The following is a 16,492-nucleotide window of genomic DNA, read 5'->3' on the forward strand; positions in this document are numbered from 1 at the left end:
CAGCTCCCTGTCCCTGGAAGGCAGGAGACGCAGAGCCCTGAGGCCCCGGCCCCACAGACACACACACACACACACACACACACACACACACACACACACACACCCCGTCTGCACCCAGCGTCCTGGGGAGGGCAGGGCTCCCCCGGGGAGGGCAGGGGCTGCCAGCGGCCTGAGGGCGGGCGGGGGCGGCGTCTGGGGGGTCTGAGGAGGGTGTTTGCCGGTGGTGGGCTGGGCGGGGACCCCTCGGCGCCCCCAGGGGGTGACCTGCCCCCCTCCTCGATGGACCAGCCCGAGAGCTGTCAGCGTGGCCCGGGTGCCCCGTGACCGTCCCGCTGAGGTCCCCCCGCCTCCCCAGGGCCTGACTGCCCAGCGTCCAGCCGGCCTCCCCCTGCCCCCTGGCCGTCCCCCTGCTGTCCCCGGGCTCCCCTCTCTGCTGTCCCCTCTGCCACCCTGGCCCATTTCACCTCCCGTCCTGTCGGAGCCCCTGAGCACGACCACCCCTGAGCCATCCCAGCAGACACTGGGCCGTGAGCAGGGCCGAGGGGGCCCCACCTGGGGTCTCCAGCGTCCGTCAGGTTCTCGTGGGGCTGTTGACCCATCAGCCTCGTCCCCTGCGACCTAGGCCACTGGGCTGTCCCCTCCCTCCTTCCCGCCCAGGGCAGCCCCCTCCTCCTCTTGCCTCCTCCTGCCTGGTCGGGGCCTCCCTCTGCGGCCCCCCCCCCCCTCCCTGCGCTGGCCTGGTCCCCGGCATCCACCTGCAGCCCCGCAAAAGCCTTCGGGTGTGGGCGAGAGCACCCCTGCGGACTCGGCCCAGACCAGGCCGTCCCCCTACGGAGAGCACGCCCCGGCCCCAGAGCCCCTCACGGGCGGGATCCCCTGCTGAAGGGACTGGACACCCCACCCCACCACCACCCCCGGATGCAGCAGGCTGACACCTGGGCCTGCCCAAAGCAGGCGTGGGGGCCCCTCCTCTGAGTGTCCAGGGGCCTCCCCCGGGCCCAGCTCCCTTCCTGCCCACGTCCCGGGTCGGCCTCCGGGGTGTCTCAGCTGCAACCCAGCGCAGACATGGCCCTCAGAGGGCTCCAGGGGACCAGGTCCCGACCTGGGGGCGGGGGGGTCAGCCTCCAGAGAGGTGTTCCTGCAAAGGCCACCCGCCCTGGGATGGATGAGGGGTGTCCAGGGGACTCACTGCAGAAAGCCCTGGTGGTCGGCGACCTTGCACAGTGACAGGTCCTGCGGAGACCCTGCTTGGGGCGCCTGCAACAGAGGGGGGCTCCGTGGTGGGGACCGATCAGAGCAGGGGAGTGGGGACAGAGACAGGAGGGAGCAGAAGGGCTCCTCCCTCCCCTGGATCCTGAGGGAGCGCCGACCCTCTGAGATTGGCCGGGCGCCAGAGTGGGCGCAGCCTGGCAGCCTCACCTGCTTCTGTCTATCAGTGACGATCCCCCCCTGGGCCTCACCCGGACCCGGCGACTGTGGTCCCCACCTGGGCCTCACTTGACCTGGTGACTCTGATCCCTACCTGGCCCTCACCCAGGCCTGGTGACTCTAGTCCCCAACTGGGCTTCACCCAGGTGACTCTGGTCTCCACCTGAGCCTCATGTGGATCTGCGACTGTGGTCCCCACCTTGGCCTCACCTGAACCTGGTGACTCTGGTCCCCACCTGGGCTCACCTGGACCTGGTAGCTGTGGTCTTCATCTGGACCTGGTGACTCTGGTCCCCACCCGGGCCTCACCTGTACCTGGTGCCTGGGCTCCTCCGCTACCAATGACGAGGATCCAGGATGGACCCTTAGTTGCTACTGACACCGGGACCATCCCCAGGGTCTCACTTGTTCCTGGTGACTGTGGTCCTTGCCTGGGCTGACCTGGCTCATCCTTGGCTCTGATCCCCTCTTGAGCCTCACCTGCTCTTGCAGGTACGGTCCCCCCTGTCGTGGGTGTGTAGTGTCTATGGTCCCTTCTGGGCCTCACCTGATGGTACTGGGCCACGATATTGGCCCTTTGCAAGGCCAGCAGGGTCTCCGGGTCCTCCTGCATCGTGCTGCAATCCAAACACATCCAAGGATGACGGCGCGTGAGAACCTTCCGAGGACACATGCGTCCGGGTGCTCCCCGTGGGCGGGCGCCCCTCTGTCTGACCGGAGCCGGAGACAACCCCGTAGCCCCGAGGGGCACAGGCATCACACACGGGCCCTCGCTGCCTGTCTGTCTGTCCGTCGCCCACCGACAGTCCACCTTCCCAGCCACTGTCCCAGGGCACGCCGTCACGCTGGGGTCACAGAGCGCTCCCACCCCGGTATCAGGAGCACACGGGCGGGGGACCCAGGGGCTCCGGGGAACTGCCCACCTGATGCTCGGGGGTGACGTCTCCCAGCCCGGGGCCGGCGCAGAGATGGTGGTGGGTGGGCCGGCCAGCGAGTGTCCCTGCGGGCTTGGGGGGGCGGGGGGGCGGGAATGGAAGGTTTCTCCGAGATTCCACAAGCACACGACCAAGGGGAGAAAGCGACGGACTGGACTTCATCAAAACTAAAACCTGATGCCAGCAAGAGTGCGACCGAACTCCCCACCCTGAGGGCAGCGATGTGTGAATAGCCTGAGGGGGGCCCTGGGGGAGCACGAGGGACTCCACGTTCTTTGGAGCCTGAAGAGCAAGCCTGCTCACGGGCCAGGGGGACCCAGCGGGCACAGGGCGGGATGGGGGGGTGACAGTCACCCCTGTCGGGGTCCATGCGTCTAGGACATGCTGGAAAGGTCATGGCTTGGGTGCCTGCACAGCAGAGGGCTTACAGGGGAGCGGGGGTCCCGGGGGAGCTGCCTGAGTTCCGACTGCAGCCTCCTTCCCTGGACGGGGGCAGCAGGGTGGCCGCTCTCACCCCGTGGGGCTGTGGAAGGGCTGTGGGAGCTGCTCACGGTCATCGCATGGGGGTCGGGGTGTTGTGGACCCCAGCGCGGGAGGCCTGTGCCCCCACCCGGATCCACAGGCCCCACTGTGGCCCGCGGGGATCAGGGATCAGCTGCCACTCACCTGTGACCTGTCGCTGTGTGGGCGCCTCCTCTTTATGCACTGGGGTACTGGGGAGTGTGGGAGGGTGGGGGTACTGGGGAGAGTGGGAGGGTGGGGGTACTGGGGAGAGTGGGAGGGTGGGGGTACTGGGGAGAGTGGGAGGGTGGGGGTACTGGGGAGAGTGGGAGTAGCGGGGTACTGGGGAGAGTGGGAGGGTGGGGGTACTGAGGAGAGACGAGTCCTGGGCTACTGGGGAGAGCAGGAGAGTCGGGTCGCTGCGAGCCAGATCCGGAGCACCGGTGCCTCCGAAGGTCTGCGGACGCAGAGTGGGCACCAGGCAGCGGTGGAACCCGGGGGCACCACAGTTCCGCCCAGAGCGGGGTCCCGCATCATCACTGTGGGCAGGCGGGGTCCAATCAGCACTCAGCCCTCACCCTGGTGGCCGAGGGTCCCGGGGGAGGGTCCTGTCCCCACGCCGGGCGGGAAGGCGATGCAGGCAGCCTCCCGCATCCTCAGTTCCCATCCTCGGGCCCTGCAGGCCTCCCGCCCTTCAAGGCAGACTGGGGGTCACAGATGCCCCCCTCCGCCCCCCAGGGTTCACAGCGTGGGGTTGCAGTTAGGAGCATTTGAGGGGCTCCTGGGTGGTTCCGTCCGTCGGTTCCACGTCGACTCTTGAGTTTGGCTCAAGCCAGGATCTCCAGGTTGTGGCGTGGAGCCTCGGGTGGGGCTCGGTCTCCGGTGGGTGAGGAGTCCGCTCCAGGTTCCCCCTGTCCCTCCGCCCCTGCCCCCCGCACCGTCTCCCAAGTACATCTTCTAAACATTAACATGAAGACACGTGAGCATCTGGATCCCCTCTGCAGAGGCGCCTTCGTGTGCGTCACGACCGTGTAAATGCCTTTCACGGACCCACCGGGATTCCCACCGGAAACCCCTTTTCCTTGGTATCTATTGAAGTGCCGTCGACACCCAAGGGGACAGTAGTTTCAGGGCTACAGCTGGCGACTTGACAATTCTGTGCCTCGCTCAGCTCTCCCCGCGAGAAGCGGCGTCACCGTCTGTCCCCGTACCGAGTTGTCCCCACGGTCCTGACTCTATTGCCAGGCCGTACTTTCTAAATTTCCGGGATTCCTTTATTTAGAACCACACGCTTGTAGCTTTCCCTATTTGTTCATCCACGTTGCCCACCTGCCCCCCGCGGCCCCTCCGATCACTCAGCACGATCCATCCCGTTAACCAGAGAAAGGACATGGGGCGGCCCGGGGCGGAGGGGGGCGGCGGGGCTCAGCGCTTCAGCGCCTGCCTTCCCTTCGGCCCAGGGCGTGATCCTGGAGTCCCGGGATCGAGTCCCACATCGGGCTCCCTGCACGGAGCCTTCTTCTCCCTCTGCCCGTGTCTCTGCCTCTCTCTCTCTCTCTCTCTCTCTCTCTCTCTCTCTCTCTCGTCTCTCGGTGTCTCTCAAGGATATATAAATAAAATCTTTAAAAAAACAACAAAAACAAAGAGAAAGGAGACGATCCCCTCAAGAGTCGCAGAAAACGCATTTGACAGAACAAAGCATGAAAAGCACAGGGGGTTTTAGGAAAGGTCTGTCAACAGAGGAGAGGCCGCGTAGGAAGGCCCGCAGCTGACGTCATCCCCGAGGGTGACGACCTGAAATCGTCTCCCCCGAGAGCAGGAACAAGCCACGGAGGTGCCCTCTCAGCGCTGGGAGTCCCACGTAGTCAACAGACGGGAAACAGCCGTGTGGGGGTCGCGTCCACGCCCACAGGGGCCCGGCCTCCTCAGGACCCGCGGGGAGGCTTCCGGGTCAGGGTCAGGGTCAGGGTCAGGGTCAGGGTCAGGGTTAGGGTTAGGGTTGGCATATTGTGCTTAGCATAATACTCTTTCTAGGCTTTAATACTTCTTTAAATGTTTCATAGAATTCACTCATGAAGCCATCTGGTCGTGGACTTCTGCGTTTTGGGAATTTTTTTTCTATTACTCAACAGCTTCGCTGAGAATTGGTCTATTCAAATTTTCTATTTCTCTATGTGTCAGTTTTGGTAGGTTATGTATTTTCTAGGAATTTAGCCACACACAAAAGTAAAATCAAAAACTAGAAATTTCATTCTTTGGCTTGTGTCTATCCAGTTTTTCCAACACCATTTGTAGATTTTTCTCCCCACTGGATATTCTTTCCAGCTTTATCAAGGATTAAACGACGACATAGTTGTGGGTTCATTTCTGGGAGGTCTGCTCTGTGCTCTTGGTCTGTGTGTCCGTTGTCGTGCCAGGACCGTACTGTCTTCATCACAACAGTTTTGTGACATAACTGGAAATCTAGCGATGTGAAGCTTCCTACTTTGCTTTTCTTTTGCAAGGCTGCTTCGCCTGTCTGGGGTCTTTTGAGGTTCCATGCAAAGTTGAAGATCATTTATCTTAGCTCTGTGAGAAATGCTGGGGGCATTTTGATAGGGTTTATAGGAATGTCTGGGCTGCTCTCGGTTGTGAAGACACTTCGTACCCTTTCAGTCCACGAGTGTGGAGTGTCTCTTTCCGTTTCTTTGTGTCATCGATTTCTTTCCATCATCGTCTTCAGAGTAAGTTTTTATAGCTGTTTCCTTAGGTTTTTTCTTAAGTATAATATTATTTTTTGTTTCATTTTAAATTTATTTTTATTAATATCTTAGTTTCTCTTTTTCTTACCTTCTTACTGAGGTATAGGAATGCAACAGAATTCTGTGCATTAATTATGTATCCTGTGACTTTACTGAATTCATTTACCGGTTCTAACATTTTTTTGTTTGTTCATTTTTGTAGTTTTCTATATATAGTGTCATGGTGTCCATTTCTTGTAGGTCGTCCTATTGGCATATAGTTTCTGATGTGCCATCAAGCCCTCTTGTCTCCACCGTTTCTGTCTGTCAGAACCCTGCGTTCACCCTGCCTGTGTCCGAGTTTTGTTTTGTTTTGTTTTTTTTCTTTTTATCTCGGACAAGTGACTGAGTTTCAAACCTCCAAGTTTTAGGGGCTGCCCTGGGGGAGACCCGTGGTCCTCCCGCCCGGGAGGGTCTCCTCCCACTTCTGGCCTTTGCTGGCCCGGCCCAGGGACGCGGCCCCGTGACCGCACAGGGGTTTGCAGTTTGTGGCCACACAGGGCAGACAGCTGGCCCTAGTCCCGCGGCCCTCGGCCGGGGTCCCCGCTCCTGGGCCTGGGAACCGTTGGCGCCACCGTCCTTGGGACCCCGGGGACCCTGAGCCCACCCTGTCGCTCCAGGGGCCGCCCCCCACTTCGCCTCCCGAGCACCGTCGAGGCCGGCGTGTCCCCCCCTCTAGCAGACTTCTGGAAGTTCTGACTTTGTGCTCTGCTGCTTCTAATAGTGTGCGTAGACCCGTCAGCTGGCTCCCTGCCCCTGTGGGATCCGGGGCTGTGTCTCCCCCAGACCGACTGACTGATTTTCTTTTTAAGATTTTATTTTTCTGTCATCTCTACACCCACATGGGGCTTGAACTCCCCGCCCCAAGAACAAGAGTCGCGTGTTCTTACCAACCACCCCAACCACCCCGAGAGCGGCCAGGCTCCCTTTGATTGATTGACAGGGAGTAACTGAAGCCGACGTGCTGCCTGTGTCGTGTCAGGGCAGAAACTGAGCCCCGGCGTCGAGGTGCGGTGGAGTCATTGGGACCTTGGTCGATGTTAAAGAAAGCGGAGCCTCCCCGGGAGCCCCGGGAGCCCAGGGAGCGGGGCCCACACACGTGACAAGTTGGCCGTTTCCTTGACCAGGAGTCATTGGGCTGGCTGCCGATTTATTTGAGTTGCTGTTCGACGGCGAAGGTCGTTCTAGGATGGGGACACAGCGAGAACGTTCCGGGTTCTTGCGGGTTCGGAGGTAGCTAAAGCTCCCCCGTCGTGGACTCGATGTCCCAGCTGGGTGCAGAGATAGGCGAGCCAGCAAAGAGATGAGAAACATGGCCCTGGGGTGCCTGGCCGGCCTGGTCGGGGGACCTTGATGTCAGGACTGTGAGCTGGAACTCCGTGTTGGGTGTAGAGAGGACATAAACGTAAAACCTTTAACAAATAATAAATGGATGAACTAAGACAGCGTGACGTGGAAGGGGAGTGCTCGCTTCAGGACAAACCTCAGAGCGGACCATGTCTAGCCTGCGACCTGTTCTTGATGGCCCAGCTCGCTCTCCCGGGCCCAGATGACGGGGTCCCCCACGAGGGACGGTCCCGCCCGAGTGGGAGTGGGCCTCCTTCCCCGTAAGGCCCGTGCCTCCCCTCGTTCTGCAGGACAGAAGAGCCGGGAAGGCACGAGCTCGGGGGGATCAGCATAAACCTCGGCGATGGTCCTTCCCGATCCCGGGAGCCAGAGCTCGGCCTCCTTTTGGGACCCGACGTCCTAAAGAAGCCCGTGTGGTCAGTGGCTCGGATGCAGGGCGGAGGCCGACGGAGAATCAGGAAGAGCAAAATGGGGCGGGGGGGGGGGGGAACCAGAAGCTGAAGGAGAGGGGGACAGCTGTCAGCATCGGGAGCCTTCGCGGGGACCCGGCGTCCTTTCCCAGGAGGGGCCCCCCTCTGTAGGGTGCTTCCCGCCGCCCCGCGCTCCCCGTGGGCACCCGCAGGCGCATCCCCGGGCCTCCAGCGCCTCTGCAGCCGTGGTCTGGAGCGTCCTCCGTGTGTCCTACCGGGGACCCCAGCGTCCCGTCTGTAACCGTCCGGCTGCTGTCTGACAACAGTCGGGGGATTCCGACGTTTGTTGGGTTTGGGGTGTGTGCCTGTCTGTCGCCGTGCCGCGATCTGATCCTCGGGCCGCGTCGTCCTGACGCCGAAACGGTTGAAACACCATCATTTCCGGTGCTGGCGCTGGGCGGCTAGCTGGGTTCTCCCGGCCGACCCGGGCCCCCTCGTGCCGTCCCGTGCCGTCCCGTGCCGTCCCGTCCCGCCGGGGGGTCAGCTGAGCTGGAAGGTCCGGCTCGGCCACATTCCCGTGGGTGGCAGCGGGTCCCCGCCGAGCGCCGGCCGCTTCTCTTCTCCCCGATGCCTCTCCAGCGGGGAGCCAGACCTCGGGGCCGCCCTGGGGGGAGCTCCTGAGGGGCCGGCTGCCCGTGGGGGGAGCCCTGGGGCTGCCTGTGTGTGTGTGTGTGTGTGGGAGTCGGGGTGGGGACGGGGCCGGGGTCCCTCGGTCCCCTGCGCTGCCTGCCCCCAGGCCGAGCCCCGCGCTCACCCAGCCCCTACTCTCCAGGGCGTGCAGGGTGCCCTCCACACTCTGGTGCGAGGGATCCAGCAGCACCGGGTGTGCACGCTGAGCCCGCCCGGTGAGGGTGGCCCAGGTGTGAGAGCTGCAAGGGCCTGCTGTCCTGACGTCCGCTCCGGGGCCACGCTGACCGCCCCGCGGGCCCTCTGTGCCCCAGGCGCACAGGCCCGGGGCGGGGAGGGGAGGAAGCGCCCCGGAGCCCGGGCAGCCCAGACCCCCTGGACAGAGGGGGCACAGACCTCCCAGGGCGCTTAGCACAGACCCTGGTGACCTGAGGCTCCCCGGCTGTCACTCTGTCCCAGGCCCGTCCTGGCCGCGGGCGCAGGCTGAGTCGCAGTAGAGTCTGCGGGGTCCTGACCCTGGCGTCTGGCCGCCCCGGGAAGGCACGTGGGGACGTCAGCCGTGTGTGCCTGGCGGCGCCCCCGCAGGGGCTGGTCGGGGCCTGGGCGGCGCCCCCTCCTCCTCTCTGGGGGTGTCTCCGCACCCCGTGCACAGAGCTCCGGGAGACGCAGAAACGAGCCGGCCGTGCCCTCTCACACAACAACACTTTATTGAACTTGCAACAGCAAACAGGGGCTCAGAGCCGAGGGTGCGCGCCTTCCCCTGGGAGACCTTCCTGTCCTTAGAGGAAAGCGGGAATCCCACAGGGGTGCGGGTGCTGGAGTCGTCCCCCGCCTGGGAGCCTGTGCGGACTCGACTCCGGGTGGGGGCGCGTGTCCTGAGGTCGGGGCGGTGAGAGGCGGTTCTGGGGGCGGCAGGGCTGACGTGGACCTACGGCCCATGGGCTCCTGCGCTGGGTCCCCGCAGGGCAGCTGGACCCCGGCCTCGGGCCCCCTGGGGCCGGGTGACTGACTGCTGGAGCCCCAGCGCGTGGAGGAGCCTGCCTCCTCGTGTGGGTGTGGGTGGGGGTGGGGGTGGGGGTGGGGGTGGGGGTGTGGGTGGGGCCCACGGGCCTGCCCCCGCTGCCCTGCCCTGGGGTGTCCCGGGATCCCCAGGGCTGCCCTAGGTCAGCGACCTGGGTCTGTGGGGCACGCCCAGGGCCCAGGAGGCCACATCCTGCTGTGAGAGGGCTCGCTCGGCCCGGGGCCAGAACGCAGGCCTGGCCAGGGCCCCGGGGCCCTGGATCCCATTAGCGCTGGGCCTGGGGCAGGCGCTCGAGTCGCCCCTGCCCCCACAGAGCCCGGGGCCAGGCCAGCCCAGGTCCCTCTGGGTCAGGGGCTGGTGTCCCGTGCGGGCGGTGCCGCCCTCCGGGAGGCACAGCGAGACGAGGCAGGGCACGGTGACGGCGGGCCGGAGCCTCCGGGCCCCCGCCCTCACCGCCACGCTCTGCCCCCGAGGCCCGCGAGCATCGAGCTGCCCCGTGGACGCGGGGGGCAGAGGGTCCCGGGCCTGTGCGGGGCCTCGGGGCAGCGGGCTCAGCGCCGCCCTGGCTCTGCCCTGGCTGTGCCCGTCACTGCCCAGCGAGGGGCACGAGCTGCAGTGGCCGCGGGGCAGGAAGGGTGTCCTGGGCCCGACAGCGTCATCCCTAGGGGGCTGGGGGCACCGCGTGATGGGAGTCCCGGGGGTGCTCCAGGGCCCGGTCCGTCGCGGGGCCTCTGGGGTGGCCCAGGCAGGTGCCAAATGGAAGGAGACCCCGTTTTCTGTCTTGAAGCCCGCCGTGTCCCGGGGCCGCCTGCCTGCACCGCCTTGTTGCCCCGGGAGGGTGGGGAGGGAGTTCCACCGCCGGGGCTGGGGGGCAAGTTGGACGATGGCCTGGCCGGGAGGGGGTCCGGGCGGCTCAGGCCGGGCGGCTGGGCCCGGGGAGGCCGGCTCCTCCACCCTGGGCAGTGGCTCAGAGGCCGGAGAAGGGAGGAGAGGCCCGGGCGCCGGGGACACTGGCTCCAGGCCCAGGGGCCTCGTGGGGAACTCCTCAGGTCCCGCTGGAAAGAGGCCGACGGGGTCAGCGTCTCCAGCAGGCTGTGTGTCCCCCGCTGGGGGCCCCGGGGGTCCTCACGGCTCCCGCGTGACCCCCCCCCCCCGGCCTGACCCTGTGCTCAGCCCCCCACACTGCCGCCCGGGCCCTGCAGTGGGTACCCGCCCGCCCAGCCCTGGCCTGGGGTCCCCGAGGCTGGCGCAGAAGAGGAGAGCCCCAGAGATGAGGACGGGGGCCCCGGGGGCTCTGTCCCCTGTGGGCGGCCCCAGCAGGCCGAGTCGGGAGGGGCCGGGGCCCTGAGCCCACCTGGCGGGGGCAGGTCGCACCGCATCCTGCGGAGCTGGGTCATGGAGGCCCGAAGGTGTCTCAGCACGGCCTCGTCCTCCAGGGCCCAGGGCTGGGCCAGAGAGTCCTGGAGGAACTCCCGGAGCCCTTCCAGGGGCAGCTTCAGGAGGCGCTCTGGGCGGTGGGCGAGAGTCAGACCCAGAGGGCCCCGCCCTGGGGCCCCCGGGGCCCCCAGGCCAGCGGCTGGGGTCCCGCTGTGCCCAGGAGCGCCGCGGGCAGTGCGCTGGCCGGGGTGGCCCCTGCCCGCTGCTCCACTCGGGGAGCCCCGCTGCACCCGCCTGCCCCGCCGTCCCCCCGCCCCAGGTCTGGGTGCTGCTCAGAGCCCAGGGTCACCGCCCCTGCCCCCCGCCCCCGGCACACCTGGGCTCCCGGGGGCTCACTTACTCCTGTGCACCTTGAGGATGGTATAGGCCATGGCCGTGAGCACCCTCTCCCCATCCAACACGTAGGCATCCCACAGCTTCAGGGTGAGCGAGAAGGGGGTCTAGGGGGACGGCGGGGTGGGAGGAGCGGCCTGAGCAGGGCCCCTGGGGGGCTCGGCTGGGGCTAGGCTAGGCCTGCCATCTGGCCCCCGGCTGCCTGCAACAAGGCCCCGCAGCGCCCACCCCCGCCCCCCGCCCCCCGCCCCCCGCCTCCCCGTGCGTGCCCTCCTCCCAGGGAGATCAGGGACTCCCGGCCGCTCCGGGTTCCGACCCCGGCCAGCACCTCCCGCACCCCTGGGGGCACAGACTCTGCCCGCACTTGACGACAGACACCACGCCTCGAGAGGACCCCAGGCTGGCCGCCCGATGGGCCGAGGGCCCGTCCACACCCCGGGCTGACCCGGCCTCCCCCGGGGGAGCTGAGGCAGAGACGGGCCGCCCCCCGGGACCTCGTCCAGGGACCCTCTGGGCTTCTCCAGGACGGGCTGGGCTGCGAGCCTCAGCCTCAGCCTCAGGACCCCGGGGTCGGGCCTGGCTCGTCTGGAGGGTGGGGCTGAGCTGGGCCCTCCCCGGGGGCAGGGGGCAGGTCCGGGAGCGGGGGTCCCGGGGGCGGGCCTCACCCGGCCGAGGAAGCACTGGAGAAACCATTTGGGGCTGTAGATGCCGGTGGACATCTGCTCCTCGTCCTGGCGGGAGGGCAGGGGGTGCTCAGGCCCCACGCCGCGGCCCCTGGAGCCGGGTGGACGCGCTCCCCGCGGCCCAGCCCAGCCCCGAGGGCGCCCCCGGGCCCCAGGGGGAGGAACGTGACCCCAACTCTGGGCAGCTCGGAGGGAGGGCCATGCCCCCCACCCCCTGCCCCGGGCTCCGGGGACGGAGCCTCAGGAGCTCCCACTCGCCCCCACTCGCCATGTGCTTCCTCAGGTCCGGGAGAGCTCTTTGGAGGACCCGCTCGTGATGTCTCTGGAACCTGAGGAGCTTCGGGAAGCCCGGGACGAAGAAGCCTGAGAAGGCCCCAGGCCCCCACGGTCAGGGCCTCCTCCTGCACCAGGCGGGGTGGGGGGTGTCGGGGCAGGGGCCTCCCCGCCACGCCCTGACCCCCGTGTGCCCACCGCCCTCGGAGCCCTGGCTGGATCCGCTCTTCCCAGAGGGCAGGGCCTGCCTCCCAGGCCGGGGGCGCGGGGCCCGGGGACCCTCGTCCTCACAGAGACCCCGCGGGGCGTGGGCTGGGGGCTGAGGACCGGGCCCGGCTGACCCAGCACCCTCTCTCCTGCGGGGGCCGCCGCGGGGACAGGCGGGTCCCCAGCCCCGAGGGGCAGCGGGTGCAGGCCAAGGGGAGGGTGATGGGCGTGCACGGCCCTCTGCTGTGGGGCTTGGGAGTGAGGCTGGGGGCCCCCGGGAGGGGGAGACGCTGCCCCCTGGGCCCCGTGTGGCCGTGGGCTGGCAGGGGGGCCTGGGGGACAAGCCGGCGGCCCGGCGGGAGGCTGGGGGAGCAACGGGAGTGCGTGCCTGGCCTGCAGACGGTGGGGCGGGTGGCCGTGGCTCCGGGACCCCGAGGCCACCGGGGAGGCGGGGCCCTTGCCCGTGGGGGGGCGAGCTGGGGGGTCCCCGCCTGCCCCCCGGTGCAGCAGCCTGCAGGGAGGCCCTCCTGAGCTCCCCGGCGGGCCCCTACCGTGCATGGAGTGCCGGTCGCCCACCATCAGCTGGGCCAGCGCCCAGAAGGCGTCCTCCTCGGGCAGGAACATGAGGAGGACGGCCGCGATCTCGCTCATGCCCTGGCAGTAGCCCACCTCCTGCAAGAGCCAGAGCCCCACGGAGGGCGTGCGCCCCGAGGCCCCCTCTGAGCCCTCCCCGCGGGCGTCAGGCTCCCCCGGCTCCCTCCCAGCCCGGGCTCCCGGAGGGGGCTCCCAGAGGGCGGGGGAGCAGGTGAGGGCCACCCGGACCAGCTGGGACGCGAGCACCCCGGGTCCCGCTACCGAGCCCTGCGGCCGCCGTGCCAGGACCCCCGTCCTCAGGCCAGCAGGAGGGGCCTCCGTGAGCTGTGCCAGGCTGTAGGGGACCCGCCAGGTCTGGAGACCCCCCAGAGGGCAGGTCGGCGGGGGGGTGGGGGGGCCTGACTGTGGCCCCTGGCAGGTCCCACGAGGGGAGCTGGGCCAGGACACCCCGCGGGGCCGGGGAGCGTGTGAGCTGGGGTCCTCGGGGACCCTTCTGGAATGCGCCGTGGAAGGGGGCGGCCTCCTGGGCGCCTCGGCCTCGTTCCCTTCGGGGGAGTGGGAGCCTTCCCCGCCCGGGCTCTCGTCGGTAGTGCCGTCTGTCAGGGTCCAGACCCGAGCTCTAGGACGGCCGCGGTGCACGCGGGGGCCCCGGGCAGCCCCGGCCCTCGGGCACGCAGGCCCTGCCTCCCCTGGGAGGTCTGCACCCCGCCCCCTGCCCGTCCCGGAGGAGAGAGACCCTCCCCGGCATCTCGGGGGCCGTGGAGCCGGGGCCATAACTGTGAGTCCCGCTGGTCACCACCACTCAGAACAAGGCCGCCCGCGGGGCAGGAGGCGGGGGCAGGGACACTCACCGTGTCGTACAGCGAGTAGGCTGCCAGTACGCAGAACAGGGCTCGCTGCCTAGGAGGGGGGACAGCGGGGGGCTCTGCTCAGTCAGCCCCCGCCCAGCGAGGCCGCCGAGGTGCCGACACCGGCCCCGCAGGCCCCGCGGCCCGCAGGGCCCCTCCGCGGGGGCCGATCTCCGGGGTCAGGTCTGCGCACGGGGACAGGCGGCGACCTCACACGTGCAGCGTGCCGGGGGTTCAGTGCACCCTGGGGTGTCCGACGCCTCCGAGCGGCTCCCGCCGTGGGGTGTGCAGCTCCGGGCTCCCCCAGCGCCGCCAGCGCCCCGGGCCTCCAGCCCTGGAGCGGCCCCCCCCCCCCCCCCCCGCACGCCCCCATGGGAGCCAGCGCTCCCCCTGCCCCGGTCCCCGCAGCCCCTGACGCCTCTCCTCCGCTGCCCTGGCCTGGCCCGGCCCCGTGTCCCGGGAACACCACCAGCCCCACGTGACCCCTGCCCCGAGCCCACGCAGCCGGGGCATCCGTGGCCCTGAGCGCACCCCCAGGTCTTCCCAGGTGTCCCTGGGCTGGACTCTGTGGGGGGCACCCCGGGCCCGCCCATCCCAGAGCATCTCGGGGCTCCAGGCCTGAGCCGCCGTGAGGAGAGCAGGGAACGTCGTGCAGGTGTGACCCCGATACAGGCTGCGAACCCCTGGGGTCACTATCTGAGCACGGGGGGGTACGGGGTGCGGCCCCCTCAGCGCTGCCAGGAGCCGCCCGATGCCCCCCGCACGGCGGCCTGAGTCTGCACCCCGGCTCCGCGGCCCCCGGGCCCGGGCTGCTGGAGGCCGGCTCCCCCCGGGCCGGGGGTCACAGGTCAGCCTGACCCGGCCGCGCTCTGAGGGCCGCGGGGGCCCCGGGGGGCAGCAGGTTCCCTGCAGGGAGGAGCACCGAGTTCTCGTGGGGAGACGGTCCGAGCGGCCCGCCCGGGAAGCCCAGCCACCCATGCCTGGCGTATCCCCAGCCCCGCCCCTGGCGCCCCTGCAGGTCACCCCAGGGGTCCCGGGCTCCCACACACCCCGCCCGCTGCACACACAGGTAGCTGCACCCTATGCTCCACCCACCTGCAAGCCCCTGTCGGGGGGCTCCCTGCCTTCCCCACCTCCCCGCGGCCCCTGGGGACTCTGCGGGACACCCGGGCTTCTGACGGGAGCAGGCCGTCCAGAGAACCCCAAGGTGGCCGGGGAGGCTGAGCCTGTCCCACAGGGGGCAGCTGCACCGCGTCCTCGTGGGGGTGGGGTGGGGTGGGGGTGGGGGCGGGACCGATAGTGTAGGGGTGGGGGTCTGGGGTTGTGGGGGATGGCGTGGGGGGTGATGCAGGGGGATGGCGTGGGGGCGGTGGGTGAGGGGATGGGGTGGGGGGCTGCGGACACAGGGCACCCCCTTCTCTAAGGTGCACACGGAGACGTCTACAGATAAAGGCGACCCCAGTCTGGGGTTTGCTGTGACCCCTGCCCCTGCCCCTGGGGCCCCGTGTGCTCCGCGCAGGGCCTGCCTGGACCGGGGCGGCGTCTGGGGCGGGGGGGGGGGCGGCGTCATGCCGTGTGTGCTCACCAAGTGCAAATTGTCTAAAACAAAATGCCCAGAATTCAGAAGTACATAAAGCACCGGAGGGTGGGTGTCACCCTGACCTGTCCGACCCTCGTCGGGTCCACGTGTCCCGGTCCAGCCGCGGCCATGCACCCTGGCCCCAGGTCCCCTTCGTGCCCCCCACGCCCCCACCCCGGCCCCCTGCTCTTCACGGGGCCGCCCCTCACCCCCTTGGGGTTCAGCTCAGACGGTGACCCCTGGAGGCCCCGTCCTGCGGCCTCCCCATCCCCGAGACCCTGGGGTTGGGGGCACGGGGGTCATCCCCAGCACCCTACCACGTGGCAGTGTGTTGTTTGCTGCCGTCGCTCCCCCCGGCCTCGGAGACCCCGTGTCCCCGGCACAGAAGCCCCCGGGCCTCTCCCAGGCCGGGCCCCCGACCCCCGAACCCCGCTGGCCCAGCAGCCTCACCCGACCCCGTAGCGGTCCCAGAACATGGTGTGACTGCGGAACGTGCGGTTGACGTCCAGGTCGATCTGCACGATGTCCCGGGAGGAGACCAGGGCCGCCTCCTTCATTGCCTGCGGGGAGACCCCGGGAGGAGGAGCCGGCGTCAGGGACACAGACCCCGACCTGTCAGCAGCTGCCGTCCTGGGCAGGGAGCCCCGGGGCCACCACAGGAGTGTGTCCTGCAGGAACCTCCACCCTTCCCCTGGGAGGCCGGGGACGGCGGGAGTGCCCACCGTGCCCGCGGGGCCTGCGTGAGGGCCTGTGCCCAGCTGTCGTGGGCGGGGAGGGGACTGAGGGTCAGCCCTGGACAGGGAGGGGACGTGGAGGATCAGCCCGGGTGGGGAGGGGACACGGGAGTTCAGCCCCGGGTGGGGAGGGGTCACGGAGGGTCAGCCCTGGGCAGGGAGGGGACCGAGGGTCCACGGGGAGTAGACGGGTCGGGTCCCACCTGGTATTTCCCGGCATTGCTGGCCTTAACCTGGTCGACGTTCAGCAATCGCAGCCACACCTGTCCCCGCACCTGGGGCGGGACCCCCTTGTACACCCGGCGTCGCAGCTGCGGGGAGGAAGGCAGTGCTGGTGAGAGGGGCCCAGGGCGGCCCCTTGGAGCCCAGGGAACACGAGGCATCTAGAAGGTTCCGGCGTCGGCTCCAGGGTGTCTGCAGAGAGGCTGGGTCTCCCTGGATCTGGGCCCCCCCCCCCGCCCCCCCCCCCCCCCCGTCCCCCCGCGAGGAGCAGGGACCCTGGCCCCGACCTGACGCTCCCCCACCGCCGTCCCGGGGCCTGGGGAGGGAGGCCCGGGCTCCCAGCAGACTCTCCCCAGGCAGGGGGCTCCCCCGAGGACGGGGCAGGAGGACACTGAGGGCGGCCCCCCAGCCCCGTCAGGACGGAGAGCCCTCGGGGGCACCCAGCGCCCCACCTTCTCGCTGGGGAGGTAGTG

At 68.5% G+C, this 16,492-nt stretch overlaps 1 protein-coding gene across 1 annotated transcript in view; it reads right to left on the minus strand.

Annotated features, from left to right (window-relative positions):
* Window positions 1-16,492, minus strand: part of LOC140597357 (uncharacterized) — a 34,320-nt gene that overhangs the window by 3,964 nt on the left and 13,864 nt on the right. The window contains exons 8-14 of the mRNA XM_072745600.1: window positions 13,488-13,536; window positions 12,594-12,714; window positions 11,831-11,925; window positions 11,545-11,610; window positions 10,887-10,986; window positions 10,464-10,616; window positions 10,029-10,164 (exon numbers count right to left, since the gene is read on the minus strand). Of these exons, the coding sequence (XP_072601701.1) occupies window positions 10,029-10,164; window positions 10,464-10,616; window positions 10,887-10,986; window positions 11,545-11,610; window positions 11,831-11,925; window positions 12,594-12,714; window positions 13,488-13,536 (720 nt within the window). The remainder of the gene's footprint in view (window positions 1-10,028; window positions 10,165-10,463; window positions 10,617-10,886; window positions 10,987-11,544; window positions 11,611-11,830; window positions 11,926-12,593; window positions 12,715-13,487; window positions 13,537-16,492) is intronic.

This window comes from Vulpes vulpes, unplaced genomic scaffold, assembly GCF_048418805.1.
Source record: "Vulpes vulpes isolate BD-2025 unplaced genomic scaffold, VulVul3 u000000710, whole genome shotgun sequence".
Lineage (NCBI taxonomy): Eukaryota > Metazoa > Chordata > Mammalia > Carnivora > Canidae > Vulpes > Vulpes vulpes.